Below are 21,507 nucleotides of genomic sequence, written 5' to 3' on the forward strand. Positions count from 1 at the left end.
CTTTTTTCATAATGTCATCTATGCAATTTGAGATACTAATTTGTAGGCTGAAGAAAAGCTGGACTCCACACAGTGTTTAAGGAAGGATTCTATTCTGTACGTGTATCCCAGAATTCCACTTGATAATGTGAAGCCTTGGACATAGCTAGCTGAATTTTGTAGTGGGAGGCCAGATTGTCCATGTGCAGCAGCTCATCAAATATGAAGAGGAGAGACTTTTTTTTTGTGACAGAGATATGGCAGCAGAATAACACAACATGGACAGTGCAAGAGCAAATTTCAGCAGTGGATGTGTGGTAGGCTGTCTTCTTAAACTCCCAAGTGAGTGTTAAAAATCATTAATTTTTGAATTATAAGTCCACAGAAAGGTGTTAAGAACAGAACTGGATGGCGTTCAAGGGAACATTTTTATTTAGGCTAACTGGACTGTTATCCCTTGTAGAAACCAATCTGTGTTTGTTCATTGCCCAAGAAGTCCTCCTCATAGAGGAAAAGGTATAAAGTGCTAGAGGTGGTGTTAAGTTAGAAAAGCTGACCTGTGTGGTGACTTCTGGGCACATGAGTGGTGAGCACATGGGCTCCTGCAGCCAGCAGAAACATGGGATGCAAGCTGAGCAGGAAACCTGTGCTTATGGCTTTCCTGGCTGGCATTGCTGGGTGCTGCCTCCTCCCCTCCCATGTTCCTCTGCTCTTTTAAGGCTTTGTGGTGAAAGTTTGCCACAATGGTTACATAGTTTTTTCCATAATTGGAGCAGATTCTTTGTGAAGAGGCCAGACTATGTGAATTCAAATAGCTTCAGGTAGGTTTAGATGTTCTGTACCTCAAAATGAGTTCCTACTGTCTGATTTCAAGCAAAGCTTTGTAAAAACCGTTTGCAGAGTAACATAAGAGAACCTGCCAGTGTGCAGTGTGCTGGACCCAGCCAGTGACATATAATCCCTTCTGTATTCATTCACATGATCTTGACTCTCCCCAAAAACGATCTTGACAGACCATTTCTTCTAAAACTTCATCCTGCTAATAAACTTTGAATTGCATGGAATTATAATAAGCTTTCCAAGAAAAACTTTGCTTTCCCATTTCTCTTTTCCCTGTGCATTTTTCACCTTCAACCAGCCTAAGCACCAGGAGACAGTTAACCTAATGGAATAGACTAGAATTCATAGTTTCACTGCTTTAGCATAAGTAAGCTTTTTCAGCAGCATTTTTTAAATATAGGACATGTATTTTTAGAGTGGTATGGGTAAGTGATTGATGTTAGGGGGTGCAGAACTTCAGCTGTTTTTTGCATTTGAAATAAGTGAGACATAGTGGTTGTAAAAACTGAGGGCTTAATAGTCCCAAAATTCATCTTTCTTTAATAAAGATAGATAGTTAATGCATTATCAGGTTTCTGCATGCAGATGGGTTTGGAGGTGCAGAGCTCACCTTGAGGTGCAAGGGCATGTGCTTTGGGTGGTGTGCCTTCAGCCAGGGGCAAGCCTATTCCTTGGTGTCTCTCAGAGACCCTGTATCCAGCATTAGCAGTTGAACTGGGCAAACCTTTGAGAGGGCTTTGCTTTGGGATTTGGCTATGGAGGTTTCAGGTTGTCTTTCAAAAGATGTTCTAATTATAAAAGAAACCTTTTTTTCCCCATTGTTCAGAAATTCTGTAAGTTCACAAGTAAGAAAGTCTGTAAGAGAAAAATGCTTTTCTCTGGGCAATGTAGTTTATTTTAGTTGAGGAAATTTCAGTTTTACTACTTAGTAAAACTCCTAATTGGTGTTATTAAATCCCAACCTCAAATGAAATACAATAATTTGCAAAGAAATTGCCTTGAAAATTAGGCTTCCAAACATGACTCCCTTCCCCCTTTTAATTGCTACACTTCTGTGTGTTGATGTAGAGAAAATAATCTGATATTCTGTAATTATTGCCTGTGCTGTACTTGGGCTGTAGTAAAAATGTGTGGATGCACTTGGTTCTGTCCTTGTGTTGTATTTAATGAAAGATAAGAGTCCTGAATAAGTAATACAAAAATAGGAGGTGCTTTACCTGGCCAGGGTACATGGAATGCTATGTTGTTTGAAGAGAATTTCTAGAGGAAGCAAGGGGATTTCCTTCTAATGCTAAATAGTCTTCCCCAGGTGTGCCTCTCTGGAGTTGAAACTATTCCTTGGGAGACTGGATATTTTGGTAACATCTAAATGCCTTTAATGAATTGGGGCCTTATTAACAAGTATCATTCAATTAAGGAATGTATTCCCTTCTGGTTTCCTAAAGTAGGTGACTTGAATATTTACTTAAGTGTTAGCAGTCATCCCAAAGGAATTATCATAGTTTGTATCTTAATATCTTAATAAAAGACCCAGCATTGACTGTACCCTATAAAAAGGATTAGGATCTAGGAAAGCAGTAATATATGCTTCAATCAAAATGGTATTAGCCAAGTCATGCCCTGCCTGTCTAAAATGCTGAGTGGGTGCACATCCTACAGCCAGGCCCTATCCTTGGGTTTGGACCACAGCCCAAGAGTTGCCTCATGTGTGACAGCCTTGTGCAAGGGCTGTGCTCAGAACAAGGAGCAGAGCAACTCTACCTGAGTTTTGGGCTGTTGGAGTGTTTTAGTCATGTCATGTTAATGCTTGCTATTTACTGGATCTTTTTCACCCATAATTAATGCCACTTAATGCTCTCTGATCCCTCCATCATCAGTAAGGTTGCAAGTAGCATAGAGCTGTCTCTGATTTTTAAATATTTATTTTGCTAAGAGCATTGGATAAGCTGGTGAAAAAATGCAGTAATTTTCCATCTTCAAGTCTATCTATGAAGTAAGGATTGCCCAGTATTTTCAGTGATTCCCTTGGCCATGCCTGTAAAAGACATAGGACTGGGCATATTATTTTTCTTAGGGAGCAAAAAAAGCACAGATACATTACAGGTTGAAAAAGCAACCTGCTTTTTAAATACATGAAGTGTTGTCAACCTAATATCTTATTAATGGGGAAAAAGAACCTGTGCTCAGTCAGCCTGTGCTGATGCTGCCAGGCACATCAAAATTGTAGTGCCTTGTGATTCCTGGCACACTTTAATAAGCAAATAGCAGCTAAATAATGTATTGACAGTCAAGGCAATTACATACACACAATTTATAGCAACATAATGAGTTTGGGATCCCCCCCTCTCCTTTTGGGATCAGATTAACTGTTGAAACACTACAAATAGAAAACCTAGAAATGTTCTGCAGAAGGAAAAAGGATTAGGTAGGGATAGGAGTTTACTGTATATGGAAAGAAGAAGAATGGATTTTCAAACTGGTACAATAAATGGTCTAGTTGGCAGCTATCCTTTGATTTTTATTTTTGTAGCTCCACAGAAAAAGCATTGTCTACTTGTGCAGGTGAGATACAAACTGAAAAGAATGCTCTTGTGTTATGTCCACTGCTACTGGCTCTGATAACCTCCTCTTCCCCCCTTTTTGTGTGTGTCTTTAATCATCTTGGTTCATCAATCACGTAAGGGTTCCAGCAGTTGGGAAGTCAGTATCCACCTTGATCTTTGAATATGGCTTCAATCTGGTCGTTGAATGGATTCTCCTTGCCAAGCACTTGAGGCCACTCATGTAGTGCCTTCCGCCAGGTAATGCCTGTTCCAAGGGCTGCAGCAATCTGCAAACCACAAATGCTGTCAATTTCTTGTGCTTCTATAATGTCAGAGTTTAGAAGACCCCACCATAAGTATAACCATGTGATGGAATGTAACCTCTAACCAAAGCAAATACCCCATTCCAGCTCCTTGAGCAGGTCTAAGTCCTTCTGAACAGTAAAAATAGGGTGAGGGCCATATATCTGCAACTCCCTGACCTGTCATTTGTCTAATCATGTCTGTCTCCAACCATTTCCAGATGCCTATGGTGTCTAGTCCATAAACTGCTATTTAAAAGCCCTGAAGTCTGATTTTTTTTTTTCCCAGTGAAAAATTTTGAAAGTATGTCAAAAGCACCACCTGGGTATAATGCATAAAACTCTTGCAAGTCCAAAGGAATTCATGCTCCCAAATGCCTTTGGTACTTCTAATAAATGTTCTCTGTGCTCTCCTGGGAGGAAACCACAGGTGTTGAGGAAAAAGAGGCCCAATTATTTCCAGTTTCATAACTAACTGTGTCTGATGCTCTAAGTTTGCACCTGCTACTGGGTTGTCTTCAGAGGTTTTTTTTTCCCCATGAGACCTGCAGAATGATAGAATAGCCTTTCTCCTCCATATCAGTCTCCCTCCAGCTTTCGCAGAGGTTTTTGCCCTAGAGGTTATGTACCAAAGAGAAATGTTATCTGCTGTATTGCCAGGGTGAAAAACATCAGTGGTAGCAGAAAGGGACAGAGAGAAAAGCCTGAGTCTCCCTTGTCCAAGTTTTTACACCCTTCTAAGGCATTTTTATTATACTCCTGACCTGCAGTAATATTTGGCCCATATGAGAACTTTATTTTCAATCCAAACTTTTCAACACACTGATATTGATTGTAGTTATGAGGTTTAAATAAGGCTAACAAAGCCTTTTTTTTTAAGGGCCAAGGTGGGTTTTTGAAATCAAGCTATTTGAGTACTGTTGTTTTGGAGTTTGGGAAGATACTGGAGCCTGTGGCAAATTTTTATGTGCTACTTTTTTAATCCTGTGCTTTAAAAGAAGCTCTAATGATGGGCTGGAAGACAAATATTGTTCTTTTATTTAAGGGCTCATGTACAAAGAGTAACATTTGTGGGGGGTAGGCTCTTAGAATCTGGTCTCTCAAAGTCTTGTTAGGCTAATGAAGGAATTGGGGCAGGGAAGAGGGATAGTGGAGGTTTGTTCATTAGAGGGTTTTCTCCTGGTTGCAGTTTCTATTGTGACCAAATGTTATTCTCGGACACCCTATGACAGCCAGGGGGCTGAGACCTGTCCCTGTCAGAGTGGTCCATTCTGGCATGGTGGCCTCCAAACCTCCTTCACAAACCTCCCTAAACCTTCCATGTGTTTTTTTAGCAGGATAGGTGGGATTGGTTAATTTTGTGGGTGGGTGGGTGGTTTAAGAAACCCTACATCCTTTGCAAAGGTACCACTGGAGGTATGCTCTACAGTGTTCAGACTAATGCTGACTCTAATTTAAGGTATGTGTGCTTAGACTGCCCTAAATTGAATTAGGTTCTGTGCACACATAATTTCTTGACGTCTGGATGATTTCAATAATTAATTCTGGATGAGTAGTTTAGCAGACAGAGAAGGATTTGTGACTCTGGAAATTGCTTTCTTGCAGGTCTTTTTTAAATTCCAGAGTTCTTGTACTTTGAGACGTGCTATAATTTTTATAAGCTTTGCAATTATCTTTTTGTTGTTGTTGTGAAGATGACAACCCCTAAGCAAGTTTTTAAAGGAAGTATTACCCATTCCTCACAGAGCTCTAGGTGACTGCAACTGGGAGGCAGCTGTGGTTTTTCAGCAGCTTCTGGCTATCTGCTTTCCCCTTCTGCACCAAACAGGTGATAGGCATGATTCTCAGCCAAGTGTAAATACCCAACTCATCTGATATGCGTCACTTCAGCTTTTCCACTTTATTTCTGGCTGGAACGTGCTTTGCCATGACTTAAGGAAGAAAAAAGGAGAAGCTAATCACACTCAAGCTGTGCTTTCCTGCCTGCACATAAACATTAAGAATCTTCCAAGCGTCTCTGGTTCCATTTTGTGATGCTCAGGGCTTTTGCATTCTCCCTGGAAACACCACAAAAGCAAGAAATGGAGCTGTTTATGCAGGATCCTGTTGAAATGCATGGCCCTGTCATCCAAACAAAGCAATCGACTGTTCTAGAGGAGCCTGGTGTCCTTGAAGCCATCTGGCATTCACAAGGATTTGCAGTGAAATTTTGTAGTAAAGGAGAAGATGCTGAAGAAAATCCCTGGGCTCCCTCTATAGTCACTGGGAAGGGAAAGTCAGATTTTTTTCCAAGGACAACCAAGCTGGACTTTGGTGAATGGTGTCTCAAAAATACTCTAGAGGGAACTTGGGAGGACTGAGTGGATCACTTTACTTTTAGGTGTTAAAAGTAAATAGTGTGTATTTCCTCCACCTCCATCCTGGGTGTTTTGGAAAAAACTTTATGGAGGTAAATTTTAGCTTTGAAACTTTATTGAAATGCAATTATGCCAATTATGAGTGCTTTGTTTCCTCCCTCCTGTTTTGCAACTTAAAAAAAAAAAAAAAAACATGCAGGAAAACCCTTTTCCCACAAGAAATTTACAGGAAGAGAATGTGATTCTGGGCCCAGCTCAACAAATCAGTACTTGGTGTTTATCCTATCTTTCACAATTTTTTCATATAAAATATTGCCTGGGGACCATAGGGGCTAGTTTTTCCTGCCTGAGTGCCTAACCTAGCCTTTCTCCAATGCATGAAAAACTGCCATAGCTCTTATGGGACAGGGAAAGTGGGGCCTTTTTTTTCTTATTTTCTTTTCCTTCTCCTTGCAATCTATCCAAGCTTTAGTTACAAAGGTTCAATTCCCTCCCACATCCCTCCAGAATGTTTGGACCTCTGGACTCCTGGATATATGTGCTGATACCCGCTTCTGCCCTGTTTATACCAGCAGACAACTTTTTTTTTTTAATTAAAGATACAGTGGATAAACAGCAGGTGAAATTCAGGGGCTGGCAACAGACACCACCTTATCCTGCCCATTGCTGTACCACAGTGATTAGGGATCACCTAGTGATCACAACTTGCCAGCTCAACCTTGGGTTGAAAGGGGCACAGAGAGGGGTTCCTTCATCCCAAACTTCAAAATTTCTCTGCATTGAAGGCAAGAGCTAAGGTGTTTATGCTTTCCTTAGAGTGCTTCTCAATCTAAAAATTGGAAAATATTTGTCAGGTGCTTCGATATCTACAGAGGGAAAATTCAGCAGAAATGCGCTGGCTCGGTATCTTATCTGTTTTATTTATCAAGCTGCCTGTGAGGTGTGGGGAATAGCTGCAGGGATGGAAGCAAGAGCTTCTGTTCACTTGACAAGCTGCATGGAATCAATCCTCTCCCGCTAGGCAGCTCTGTGTGCTACAAAACCCATACCTGGCCAGAGGCATTCGTGTCAGGAGAAAGTAAAACTTTAAATAAAACTTGTATGAGGAGTGAGTGAATTGTTTATCATCTTCCTTAAGAATACTCTAAAATAGCAGTCTCTGCTCATACTTCCCCTTCTATTTATTAAGAGAGTTACTCTTGGGGCAGAGTGCAACATCTCAGTCCAAACAGTGGTATGTTGATAACAGACTTCTCTAACAGGAAAAGAAAAATGGATTTACAATGGTGGATGTTTGGATAAGGCTAATTAATAAAACCTAGGAGGACAATAACTCACTTGAAGTGAGGCATATCTACAGCTGGCACCTTGACTGTAAGGGAAAATGTACCTATAAAAGCATTAACGTCATGCTAGCAGCAGGAGGGAGAGATCATAACCACTGCAGGATGCCAGGTCCAGAGGGAGTGAAATATGGCAGGGCTTGACTGCATCCTGTAGCTCAGCACTCTGGGGGCTGCAAGCAGGTTTGTAGCTGCCCTTCAATGTCCTTTTGTAATTTTCTTGTGGCTTAGGAAGGATCCTGTTAAGTAGTTGCTGCCTTCAACTCCTTGCTACCTTGCTGGTGGGATACAGGATGTGGGCCGGGGGCTGGATGAAAAGCTGTGATATGACAAGCCTGGCTCCCACTGTGGCCTGGTGCTAAGGGGGGGTTATAAGAAACCTCAGGCCAGCCTTAGGCCAGGGAAAGACAGGAAAATAATGCAAAGAAAATAATGCAAACGTTTCCATTTTACTCCAGACTTTGTAGTGCAGTTTCCCCAGATGATGGAAGGGTTGGGAATGGGGTTTATTTCTTCACTCTTTTTACTCTCATTTCATTTGCTAGGTTTTCTCTAATTGCTTCCTTGCAAAAGGCCTGCAGCAAAAAATCAAGGCACACTTTCTCCACATCCCCATGCTGTGAATTCATACTTTTATGCAGCTGTCTCCTGGTACTTGTAAAGTAGACAGGCAGGAATTTTTGCTATGTAGGAGTCCCTCTTCGAACAGGAGGATCTTGTAATTTGGCAAGGCTAAGCAAGGCACTGTATGGCCCCGAGTGACTAACATGAGTGTAAAAGATAGCACCTAAAGCATCTATTTTCCCTTTGGACTTTCCCCCTGCAGGTCTCCCCTATCTTAATTGACAGAACAGTCAATGGAGAAGCTGCTGAAATGCTGGAATCCATCAGTGCTTGCACCCTACTCCCGTGGAAGTGCTTCTCCACTGACTGCTCTTTCCCAGTGTGGAAAGCAGCATCACATTGGGTCATATGGAGATGGGGTTTTTGGAGTCAACACATGCAGGGCATTATTCCACAACATAAAACTGGCCCATAAAATCCCCCCATAATTCTGAGCAGGGGGAGCTACCAAGTGGCTGGGCAGTGTGGTGGGGTTTGCTTGCAAAGGAGACTGACTGCTGCTTTTCTCTGCACATGTGTTTGACACCTTCAGGTGGTGTATAGAAAACCAACTGGCTTTGTTTGCAGCTGACTGCAGAACACTCTCCATGTGTTTTTGTCAAAAAACCCCTAATTTTAAGTGAGCATGGTGGGAACCAGGCAACCTCACGCTAGATTATCAAACCTAAGCAAGGACTTACAGTGGAGCAGCTGCTTCTCCTTCCCCTTTGTTTATTTCTGTAATAAACAGACTGTAAACCTTCTCCTTCAACCTGTCCTCGGAGGCCAAGCAAGCAAGTGAAAAAGTAATAAGATGTAGATGCTGAGCAGAAGCAATTTAAAAGTATAACTTCAAAAAGAATCTTTGTTCCAGACTGTGACAGGCAAACCTTCAGTCTCAGAGGCTGCAGGGCAGCAGCAGGGCTGGTGGGGGCCTGTCTGGCTTCTGCAGTTCTGCCTTACTGTCCTGATCCTGCAAAACTCCCACGGGTGTTTGGGCAGGCAGCTGGCCAGCCTAAGCAGCAAGGATCAGTTTTTGTGCATTAAGACCAGTTTGGTCACGATACTGGTTAGTGAGGGAAAGAGGCAAACTCCTTGCAGGACTCAGAGCAGAGTGCAGCCATCAGAAATATCAGAGATATTGGCTCTTGGGCTACAGCTGTCATTTAAATTGGCCAAAGAAGGCACCCTGGCTTGTATCAGCAATAGTGTGGCCAGCAAGGCTAGGGCAGTGATTGTCCTCCTTACCCAGCACTTGTGAGGCTGCTCCTCAAATCCAGTGGTCAGGTGTGGGCCCCTCTCAACAAGAAAGACATTGAGATGCTAGAGTTTGTCCAGAGAAGAGCAACAGAGCTGGGGAAGGGTTTGGAGAACAAGGCTTATTGAGGAGCAGCTGAGGGAACAGAAGTTTTTTAGCCTGGAGAAAAGGAGGCTGAGGGGAGATCTTAGTGCTCTCTACAACGTAAAAAGATATTGTGATGTGGGTGGGGGGTGGTTTCTTCTCCCATGAAACAATTAATAGGATATAAGAAAATGGCCTCAAACTGCACTGGAGAGGGATGTTAGATTGGATATTAGGAAAAATCATTTCAGGGAAGGGGTTGTCAAGCATTGGAACAGGCTCCCAAGGGAAGTGGGTACACTACTATCCTGGGAGGTATTCAACATGGGCTGCTTTGGGGCAGGGTTTACTGGTGGACCCGGCAGTGTTAGGTTGATGGTTGGCCTCCATCATCTTAGAGGTCTTTCCAACCTAAATGATTCTATGACTTTCTCTCCTTTACAATAGACAGCTTCCCTCAATCTGCATCCCTGTGGCACGCCAGCTGGATGCCTGGGGCAGCAATAGGCACCAGAACCCCACATGCTCCCCCATCCCACCTGCTCCCACCCATCTCCTGAGGCCGGGTTTTTACCTGGCTGGGGTGGAAGCCGTCGACTGGCTCGATCAGCTGCCAGGGCTCGCCTCCCATCTTGCGCCACTCCTCGGCCGCTGCAAGGAGCGCAAGCAGAGGGATTTATCACCCGGGAGCGCGGAGACACCGCACAGAGACATATCCCCCTCCTCCTCAAAGCATCGCTGGTGTTTTTAGGCACACGACAGCTCTGCGTGAAGATTATGATAATTCGCATAGAGTTGTCAGAGCCTATAGTGTGTACAATCCCCTCTCCTTGGGGCAGTATTTAAGGCTTTATTGGTTTTTTTTTTCTTTCCTCTGCGATATTTATGCAAGGAAGTGCTTTGAACATAAATGATTGTAAAACAATTCACTTTCCCTCCCAACTAAGATGGATGCTGTAGCAAGTAAAGCTGTAAATTATTTAATACTGATTTAACACTTTTGCATTTCCCATGTTAGTTGCATCTTCAGCAGTGCAAAAGAAAAAGTAGAGATCAAGAAAACAGCACTTTTTAGAGAAAGAGATGGTAACAGAATATTCACAGGGGCTGAAATCTGCATGAACAGGCTGTCATTTTTGGTTACTTATCTTCCAAGTGGTCTTTTTCAACTCCAACAAAATAACCTTTTGAATTACATAAGCGTGACATTCAATGCAAATGATGCTGTGCTGTAAGCCCCGGAGCCATTAGAGAAGTAAAAAGCTTTCTCTCTTCAAAAGGGCTGTGCAGTGATCAAACATGGAACTAGTGGATATGGCATTAACAGACTGTAAATTCAATAATTCCTTTCATAATGACAGATTAAGAATTCTTAATAGCATTATGCAAGCATCCTGTCAGGAGGAAAATGTTCTCCATTCAAGCACCACAGTTTGATCTGGGCTCACTGCTGGTTTTTGGACCCTGGCTATTGTGTCAAAAAGTGATGTCTGGGTCGCCATGCTAACTAATTCACAGAAGGGTGATATTCCTGCTTTGACTGTAGAAACCCGCTTGTGATGCTTCAGGCAGTGCCCAAAGTAACCTGTTTGAAGACATGGGGCTTGTAGGTTTGTTTCAAATTTGCAGTATGTTGGGCATAACATAACATAACTACTGACATATTTATTTATGTTAGATTCCACCACGCAGTGCACATACAGATGCACAGTGAACTTACCCAACCCCTTATATGTGATACTGTACATGGAGTACAAGGCTGTGTACTGTGTTTTAGTACATTTGTAGTTCATCTGTAGAGAGATTACTGTTCCAGTGCCAGAAACAGCAGAGGAGGAAGTAAGATATGTATCAAGATAGGTCAATTTATACTGTTATACCTGAATTCCAAGAATCCTAGAGCAGCTGAGCAAATACCCACCACCTGAGTATGTCCAGAGCTTGTCTTAGAGATGCTTGCTGCCTTGGCTGGACTGGACTAGAGCTTGCTCTTATCCACATCAAGGAAAAGGCATAACAAGCAACCTCCCTCTTTATTCCACTGCTTCGTAAAGGAAACACTAATTTCTTTAGTCAAGGTCAACATGTGAGCTTGAGTGTCCACCTAAATCTAGAATAAATGCTAATGTACTCAAATTTTACTCAGAGAAAACTGGGAGCTGCTATGTACATATATATGCCCAGGCCAGCCTGAAATCTATGTACTCAGTGTGTAACCACTACTAAATATTTGATGTCTGGAGAGTTTAGGGGAGGATTTGCTGCTTCCTTCAGAAAGAGACCAGAAAAGTAGGTCAGCAGCCTTAGCTGGCTTTTGAGCACACTCGTGATCTGACAGCTCTCCTGATGGCAAGCTCAAATCCTTGGCTCCAGGGCTGCAGGAAATTTTGCAAAGTGTCTTTCAAAGCTGATGTTTGTATATGCGTGTGTGATTTTGTTTACTTCATTTATTTAACGCAATGTAATCAAGAACAGCAAATTATATTAAGATGTTTCCTTTTGTGAAAGCAAATAAATTAACTAAAGTTGGTAATTTAACTTATTAAAGTAATTTGCCTACCCAGCAGGTAGTTTATTCCAAATCCTAATGACTTGTTAAATATTAAGTAGCTGAGGCAAAAGCCACCAGGAGACTTGGACACCCTTGAAACTCTGTGCTATGAGAATGAACTTGACAGTGGAGCCCACCTCTCTGACAGAAACTTTTGGACAGAAAGTCTGCCTCTCCCATCCTCACTTCTTTACCTCCTGCTCCTCCATATGGTCTTCATGAGACCCAGAACCAGCTTCCTGAATTGGGTCATGTAGGATAAAATGATAGGATAGGATAAAATAAGTTTGTGAATTTTGATGGGATTTAGCTGCAAAAGGAGATTTTTTTTTTTTAATAATCTTACGTGCTGTGGCTGCTTCATGCTTTCAAGGACAGCTAAGCACTAATGGGGAGAAGCATTAGAGAAGTACACTTTAAAGCATTGACAGGGTGCTTCTGTCCCTTTGTGGCTTTGGATTTAGATGTCTGCATGCTGGGATTTAAAATACAGTCCCCAGACAAAATTTTTCAATAAGGACTACATGGAACTACCTCTCTATGTGAACGTAAAAACAAGGAAATGCAGATCAAGCTTTTTTCCTAATTATTATATACTCTTTTTTTGAATGTAAACATTCAGGCTATCTGGGAGAGGCCCCAAGGTGGGGAGGGCTGGAGCTCCTGCCCCAGGAGCAGAGGCTGAGGAACAGGGATGGTCCATTCCAGGGAAGAGCCTGTGGGAAGACAATGTGGATGGGGCCAGTCTCTTCACAGCAGCGCACACTGGGGCAGGGAGAGACAAGTTGTAACATGGGAGATCCAGGCTGGATGTAGAAATAAAAAGCTGTTTTCCTACTTTCCCTTCACTGTCTATCTACTTGTAATTGGTTGCCCAACTCATTCACTCGTTTCATGCTGATCCTTGTTTTTAAAAAGAAGGAGTGAGTTTCTCCTTGTGATGAATTTGAGCTCATGCTGGGTGTTGCCTCAAGCTGGACCCCTGTGCATCTTGAAAGGTAAGCAGAGTTGATTCAGGGACTCAAGGACAGGTGTTGGTCCCCAGCCCCACAGGGACACTGTCTGCTCACACTCATGCATAATGACAAAAGTTTCCCATGTGTTTTAATTTATTTTTAAGTGTCAGTTTCAGAAGAAAGTGATTTAGGTAATGCGCTTACCTAATGTCACTAAAGATCACAGAAGGACAAGTTTTGTAAGCTCTTCAAGTCAAAAGTTACAGTAGTATGTAGGTGTTTAAAGAAACATAGGAAATATGCCAGTTATTCCTGGGAGAGGTGCTTCTACTTTTGGGAACAGTGAGAGGGTGGCTGTGTTATTGAGGCAGGGAAATGGCTGATGAAAGATCCCCTTCCCAAGGCACTGCTCAGCCCAGAGGAGGCAGCATGAAGCCCAGTTAGTGATGAAGTAAACTACATCTCATGAAGACTACTCTGACCACTGCAGGTATACATCTCCAGCCTAAAAACCTGCTTTAAAAGCAATGTTCAAAAATAAAACCAAACCTTACAGACCAATATGGTTTGAGATTTCTTTTTTTTCTTCATCAGCCAGAGAAGCTGCAGTGGACAAGCAGGAGGCCTTCTTAGCAGAGGCACATCTCTTGTCCTTGTCACTTTGCTACCCAAGAGGAAGTGGCCAGTGTGCTGTGCATCACTGGGGTGGTGGGTGCCAGCAGCTGGGACTAGTGGGGACGCTGTGGTTCCCAAGGCAGTGGTGGGATCTTGTCTCAGGAAAGGTGCCTGGTCACTGCAACCATGGAAGCCAGGAGAAGCTGGCATTAAGGATACATCCTTGGCCACAGCCCTGACAGCAGGGTCACCCAGGCTAACTGACTGTATTGCCCTTCTACTGGTATAGAGCCAAAATATGAGGAGCATATCAGCAGGCCAGAACTTGAGTAAAAGCTTTGTGAGAAAGACAGGGTAAAAAACAACTTACTTTGTCTCAGTGGGAAATCCATGTAGAAAATATCAAAGTTGGCAAATTTCTCAGATCTTGCTATTTCTTTCAGGACATTGGAAAGTTGTAATGCTCTCTGCAAAAATCAAATGATTTAATGACTGTTCATTGCTATTCATGTTGCTTTGCATGGATTCAGCTTTTGTCACTGATGTGCAGGCAGGAATTTGAAAGCTAATGTTGCCCTTGCTTCTGGGAGACTGGAGGTGAAATGAGGCTCTTCATCAGAACATGGACTTGCATAAGCACCACCAGCCTTTGGAGTACCCAGTTCATCCTCACGGACTGCACTGAGGCCTCAGCTGATTTCTTAAGTTTGTTGCAGCATATATTTATTTCACTGGAGACTGCTTTTAGTAGTGCCCCTACACTTATATAAATATTCTAAGTTTCTCGCTTTTGGAGCTCTTTCTTAAAGAAATTCAAAACTTTTCTACAAAAGAAATGTCCTCTTTTCCTATTATCCTTGCCATTACTAAGTTGGGGGTGATAATGCTTATCTATGCAGACCAAATTCCACCCTTACTTTCAGAAGAGTAAATTACCACTATTGAACGTCTGCCTGATACATCCAGTGTAATTTCTGCAGCCATAACAGAGATCAGGATCTCCTAAATATTTAAATTGTGCAGTTTGGATAATAACATAGACAATTAGTTTCAGACAGGGGCTCAGAATGATTAATTCATACCCTGCAGATATATGCATTGTTCATGGACAGAAGTTACATGTACTCTATGTTCTGTATTGTTGGTATGAATATATAAGCTGCAGTCCTGCAAAGGTTTAGGAATGTGCTTAATGGCCCCCTGTCAAGGGGGACATGGCATAAAATGAAATATATATGTAAGCTTTGGTGAAATTAAGGTCATATTTTGTTGTTTAGTGAATGCAAACATTAATACAACCAAACACAAAGACGACACCTTTCATAACATTTGGTTACTGGCTCCTTTTACATGGCTGCAGGGGATTGCTGGGATTAAATATCAGCTTGTATCATAAGAAAATAAGTGGCTGTTTTTATGTATCATTCACTTCTGCAGCCAGATTTTTAGGTTGAGTTTTAAGACATCTCTGTTCTGTCTGTTCTCATTCCTGCACTGAGCCTGGATGCTCCCTGGTCACACCATCTGGTGATTAAGTCCACAGAAATGTGTCTGAGGAAGATTAGCACAAATCCCAAATGAAAATAGGGTAAGGCTCTTGCTCTCAGGACCTGATCCTACAGCCAGAAAAATCTATGCAGCTGGCTTGTCATACCAACAGCTCACATGATTCAAAAGCCTTTCCTTTCTTATCAGGCACATTTTCTTCTAAAAGAACATGGACCTGAACAGTTCTGTCTCAGGGAGATCACATCCCTTGAGCATAAATTTGGGTATCTGAGAGGTTGTAACAGGAATACCTTTACAAATCCCTTAACTTGAGCATGCTGCCTCCCAGAGCCTGAGAGGCATTTGAAAGAATAAGTGTGGATGTTTCCACAACTTCTCCTGACCTTTGAAAGAAAAAAACCTGTGCTGACATCTTACCTTTGAGGCAATTGGGCTTCTCTCCTCAGACCCAGGGCAGAGTGTCTGAGCACTGGGGGGATTCCCTTGCAGCCCCATTGAGACTTACCTCCGAGGTCAGATTCCTGAGGGTCTCGTTGGGGGTCAGCCAGCCGCTGCAGGGGCTCACCTGGGCAGGCATGAGGAGAGGGGCTTTAGCAGCAGAACAAGATGAAAGGGGGGCTCCTAAGCTACAGCTGCAGACCTTACCTGGAGGCAGTCGAGGAAAGAGTAGACTTGACTGTACGTGACGTCCTTGTTCAGTTGTCCTGCAAAGCACAGGGAGCCAAACATCGTGTGCCCGATGGCCAAATGTGATTTCATTCTGCACACCTGTGCATTCCTGTGCCTTACACTCCTGGGTGGGGAGAGGCACCCCCAGAGCCTCACCACACACCCAACGCCCAGGGGACCCTCCCACCACCAGAGCTGGGGTGCAATAGAGGTGGCAGCATCAAGGCATCCTTCCTGCTAAGGTGCCCTTGTCCTTGCAGTGTGCAGAGCCCCACACCTGCTGTTCCTGCATCCCTCTGCTGCCTTTCATAGGTGATTTGTCTCACGTGTGGGGTTAGTCATCACAGCCTGTGCCAGCCTCCAAAGTGCATGGCTGATATTTCCCCATTAACCTGTCTCTCACCCACCAAAGAAATGCAGGGTTTGCAAAGCTGATGGGTGCCTGTATACACTCTGAGTTTTGCATTTACTTCACAGAGGTTAGCCTTAAAAGGGAGAAACAATTCTGCTGTCATGGAGGGAAGTGGATATGCTTCTGTGGGTGAGGAAATTTGAGCACCAAGTCAAGCACCCAGCTAATATTCCATAAAATTCACTGTACTATGCAATAGCCTGGCTTGCTGAGAGAATGATCTATTTTCTCAATCTTTTTGCTTCTTTGGTAACTACAACTAAGACGAGATTTAAATGGCCACATTTTTTTGTATTAGTTGTATTATTTGTAGTACTCTGATCATCCCATCAGGCTTTGATACTTTTGCAGTGCTGAAATAGGAATTTCTTATTGTTGTTTTTAGGAACTGCAAAGTATAATCTCTCCCAAGTGAAATGGCCTTCTCAGGTTGCTTTGCAGAGGCTCCCTGATACAGATGTGTTTCCTGCCTTTCACACAGCTGCCCATCACCCAGCAGCAGTTCCAGCTGCCCAGAAAGCAAAAGGTGGGGAGTTCAAAGATCTAGGAACACTTCTGGCTACTTGGATGTTCCAGATTTCTGTAGCTTGAAGCATCAGGCCCTGGGATGGGCTGTTGTGGGGACCAGGGATTTGGCAGAAAGACAGATTGATGTCTGGTCATGGCTGAGTGGCAGCCAAATGGGGAAAACTGCTCACAGCCTGTTGGAGGATGTGCCAGAAGGGATCCCTTGCTGCAAAACATGTTGCTTAGGATTAATTGGGTCCCTCCAAGGCAAATCAGCCCCTCTGAAAATTTTCCAACTGATCCTATAGTTAATCACTCCTGATTTGGCTACGTATTGTCTGTGATAATTAGATACCTAGTCAGAGGAACTGTCACTGTGATAAACATGCACTCAAGGGAAGAAATGGTTTTATGTGACTAAAAATAATTATGACAGGTTTCCCCTACCTTGAAAGGGGTAAGATTTTTCTTTTTATTTTTCTTAAATTTTTTTTTATTGGTACTAGTATAGTGGTTATGAGAGAAAAATATAGGAATAGAAATGGGAAAGATGTGAACCCATTGGTAATTACTAGGGAACCTTGGGGAAACCACAACACAGCTGCAAGCTGTGTTACCCAGTGGTTGCCAAAATCATCTGAAGTTGTAATCTACCATTTTAACGATGTGATTTAGCTTCTGTCTCTCTTTGCTGGTGAGAACCATTATGACAACAACTTCCTGCCTGTCAGATGCAAAAAAGATTCTTTTACTCCAATACAAGTGAGTACGTGCTTTTGGTCTAGAAAGCCAAGGAGTGAGTGGTCTGTTAATGGTCAGAGGTACTGTGCCATTCACACTCTGAGATGACAGGATCCCAAAGGTATCCTCCAAATCTCTGAAAAAAAAATGCCCCAAAGCACTTTGCACTCTGAGGGAATGTCCCAAAACATGCCTGCACACAGTATGAGGTTTCAATCATCACATTTAGCTAGTGTAGGAGGTGCCAGGCACCCAGAGCTGGCAGAAAATTTATTTCTCTAATATAAAAAAAGTCTTTTGGAACCCTCTGACCTAATCTTTTGCCTTTGTCCATATCCAGTTTTAATACAACATCCACCAGTCAGTGAGCGTAAACCAAATGCCCATCTCCACCTGTAACAACAATCAGGATGTAATGCAGGCAGGCTGGCCACAATTTTGGGCCAAGACTGTGGTAGAAGAGCTTTTTTGCACCACCAAAACATGTGTTGAGCCTGGTTTGGAGCTGGGTGGGTATGGCTTGTGAGGGAACCAGTCAGAATAGGGGTCTGTCCTGTCCTGCACTGGAAATGGTAAGAGCTGTCATTCCTACTTCTGCAGCACAGCCAATATCTGCCTCATATTTCTCAGATCTCCTCCATTCTGTCAGGTTTGTTTGAAGTCATCAATGGATTCATAGATTTTTTTAGGGAGAGAAGCCAACATGACTGGGCTGGTGACCAGGAGGAACCCCACAACACCTCAAATTTACCTAGAGGATGGTATCTGTTGTGCAGGTTATCCCAGAGGAAGCGACCGTCCACCAAGCCTGTTAGAATCACATGGCTGCCGTTTGGAAGATGCGTGTCCAGGTACCGCAGAGCTTGCACCACATTGGAGAGCATTTCTTTGGGTGTGGTCATGTGGGCCAGTGTGTCACGTTCCCTAAAGGAGAGGATGCCAACAGGACATTGTGTCAGGAATACTGTGTCTCCAAAAGGGCACCTGAAACAGCGTCATTTTCTCTGTCTGCTGCTCTTCCACATTAAGTCAGCTGAATAATACATTAGAAAAATGCTGTGATGTCTCTCACTTGTCATTGCCAAAATCAGATGTGATATAAAAACCTCCCTCCCTCCCTCAGCATTACCCCATCTTTCTGCTAAAAACAGACAAATGAATCCCTTTTTTATAGAGTGGACTCCAGTTGTGGGTTAACCTCAGTGGGCAGCTAAGCATCACACAGCTGCTTACCTGCTTTCCTTCCTCCACTTCCTCCCCAGTGAGACAGGAGAAGAAAAGAGCAAGAAAACTTGGGGGTCAAGGTAAAAACCAAACCAAAGCACTTATTGTTCAATAAGTGAGGAAGAAGTAGAAGAAGAGAGAAAGCAAGCAAAGAAGTAATGCAAAATCAATCCCTCATCACAACTGGGTGAAAGTAGAACTTCTTTCCCCATGGGTTCCTGTACATACCTTACTTTCAACGTGCTCTTTGGAGTACATACCTTTCCTTCAACATGCTCTTAGGACTTCTTTCCCCATGGGTTCCTGTACATACCTTACCTTTAACATACTCTTTGATTATGCAAGGTAGGAACATCTAAGGTAGCTTAGATGTCATACACATGTCATACACCTCTTACTACAGCTCTCCAGGAGGGCAGGAGAGGGGTCTGGACAAATGTGTGAGCCTGGAGAGAGGTGATACCTAAGATTAAAATAATCCATTGGGGTACAGGAGCTGTGTCAGTGTTCCACATGGACTGAATGCCCACATTTTGTGACTCATTGTCAGGCGAGAACCTCTTCAATCCAGATTCCTCAGCTCAGGCTTATCCTTTCCCTCTTGTATTTAGCTGTAAATGCTGCAGGAGTGTGAGGGGAAATTAATTCCTAAAGTTAAAATACATTTCAATTTATATAAGAAAAACAAACAAGCAGAACCACCCCAGGCTGCCTGGAGAACACTGCTCTAGTTATGTTATTATAGCAACCACTTTATTACAGAAAAAGTGTTCACGCACTCTCCCACCCGAGAGCTATTGCTGTGCTCTCATGGTGCACGTGTCCATAGCAGGGGCTGGCAGCAAGAGGGGACACAGCCCTGAGAAGGTTGTCCCATCCCATCAAGAGAGCATCTATTGGAACCCAGGACATTCCTCTGGCTGCCCTGGAGGACTCGAGACCCTAGCAGGGGGCCCAGAGACCTTGGCACGGAGTCAAAGACACCTGTGCCTCTGATTTTAGCCCATGGAAACAATTATCAACTTTGTGTGAAGATTTACAAGCCACAAGGGTTTGAGTAGAATGATAATGAATTTATCACAAGGTTAAAAAGTAGAATTTTGGGGATTTAGAATGGGGGTTCAAGAGGCAAGATGGAGGAATCTGGGTGTGTCCTGTCTTTCTTCTTCTTCTTCTTCTTCTTCTTCTTCTTCTTCTTCTTCTTCTTCTTCTTGTCCTCTATCTTCTGCTGTGATGGTGACACTTCTGAATTGGTTTAGGGTAGAGACAGACTGTCTAACATAGGTGATAGGTATTGGAAAATTATTGTAAATAAAGTACACGTAGTTTTTAGTATAAAAAGCTAACACCGTCCTGAGGGTGGTCAGTGTGCCACGAATCGACCTGCCAGACAGACCTCAGCGGGTCAGAAAAAGAATTTATTAGATAAAATAAACAACCTTGAAAACCAGAGATGAGGCTGAAAACCACAACTTCTTCTTCGGTCGTGGGGCTGGGAAAAAAGACTCCTTAATACCTTGGGAGTCATTTCAGCAACACAAAACCTTAGAAGGATCCATCCACCTTGGAAAGCAGGGTCTTGGGACAGTTTTCATTCTGTCTTGGTGATGTGGCCCAGCTGAACAAGGTGTTCAGAAAGTGAGGTCAAGAAAGACAGGGGATGTCCTTCCAAGCAAGAAGGTTGCACTAATGACCACCCTCATTGTTTTGGTGATTCCCATGTTTTGTCCTCTTACTTGTGCTCTTTGCTTGTAGAAAAGCAATCACGTTAGCAGCCAGAAGGCTCCATCCAGGTCCTTTCCTTAGGATAGTCCTTTCATCTCCTTCTTGGCTTCCCAGGGGTAAGAGAAGGGCAAACTTGATGCTTGCAGTGCTGAGCAAGCTGAATTGGGTCAGATTCCTTGTCAGTGAACACCATAGAAGCAGGAGCTTTCCAAAGCACTCTTGCTCTGTCTTGAGGCATTCAAAATGTTTAGATTCAGAGAGGGGAAATGGATGCTGAATCCTGTGTGGGAGAACCATGTTCCCTTAGAAGGATTTGGGATTCTTCACTGAGCTGCATTTTGCACACAAAATAACAGTTGGGTGAGTTTCCTGGGCCCAGAAATTTATCTTAATGCAGTTTGTGTTGCTGAAGTGTTTGAGACTTTCTAGCAGGGAAAACTGAAAAACAGTATTAGGATTCAGGTTTATGCTTGTGACAGCCACCAAATCAAGCTACTTTTGAGATAAGACTGGATTTGCTCTGAAATGACTTCATTTCACCTACAGATGTTGCAGCACTTGATTTCAAAATAGTGGTCTGATGTAAGGCCTCTACCACAAGTAAACATGTCAGCACAAGCCAAAATTAATATGACATTCATAATTCCACTTTCTTTTGTCATGCAGTGTTGAAGTCCTGCAGATATGCCTTCACATTTCTTTTATCTGCCAGGCTATGAAATTAAATCTGAATTAGAAGAAAGCAACCTTGTAGGCATGTCCAATTTTGGCTCTGCCATAAGGACTCCAAGGTGCCTGGGTGAGCACCAGGGCCTGTTGTGGTACCCTCACCTCATTCCCCTGGGCTTGATGCACAGGGCTGCTATGCCCAGGGCATGTGGGCTACAGGAGCCTGCTCACACACTATTTTTAGGGCAGGAGGGGTGCAGCAGCTCTTTGGTGCTGATAGCTGTACCATAAAGGGGCACAATGCTCTTGCTGGCACTGGGGTTACTTTGTACAAGCTCCTTTCACTATGGGCTGCTGCTCACCCTGCTTTGCTGCTGCCACCTCGCTGTTTGCTGCAGATGCCATAAGTGCAGATGTGTGAAGGAGAGGCTGGAGAAATGGTGCCATACCCAAAATGCAACGAATATTTGCGTTAACTGTGCAGCATTTGAGACTTCTGGTGCTCATTATTTTCTTGTCTGATTTTTTTTTTTTTCTGCTAGGTCTCTGTATCCCCTATTTACACCTCAGTGGGCTGAGAGATACCATTCCATCTGTCTTTATTTTTCTCACCCCCCTGT

The 21,507-nt window shown here is 43.2% G+C and overlaps 1 protein-coding gene across 2 annotated transcripts in view; it reads right to left on the reverse strand.

Moving 5' to 3' along the window:
* Positions 1–3,313: 3,313 nt before the first annotated feature.
* Positions 3,314–21,507, reverse strand: part of AOAH (acyloxyacyl hydrolase) — a 73,724-nt gene continuing 55,530 nt past the window's right edge. For both annotated transcript variants that reach the window (XM_071429655.1, XM_071429653.1), the window contains exons 17-22: positions 18,021–18,193; positions 15,586–15,644; positions 15,446–15,505; positions 13,802–13,898; positions 9,884–9,960; positions 3,314–3,649 (exon numbers count right to left, since the gene is read on the reverse strand). In XM_071429655.1, the coding sequence (XP_071285756.1) occupies positions 3,521–3,649; positions 9,884–9,960; positions 13,802–13,898; positions 15,446–15,505; positions 15,586–15,644; positions 18,021–18,193 (595 nt within the window). In that variant the 3' untranslated portion in view covers positions 3,314–3,520. The remainder of the gene's footprint in view (positions 3,650–9,883; positions 9,961–13,801; positions 13,899–15,445; positions 15,506–15,585; positions 15,645–18,020; positions 18,194–21,507) is intronic.

The sequence above is a fragment of the Agelaius tricolor genome, unplaced genomic scaffold (assembly GCF_023055355.1).
Source record: "Agelaius tricolor isolate 1412-34295 unplaced genomic scaffold, bAgeTri1.0.p SCAF_6, whole genome shotgun sequence".
Lineage (NCBI taxonomy): Eukaryota > Metazoa > Chordata > Aves > Passeriformes > Icteridae > Agelaius > Agelaius tricolor.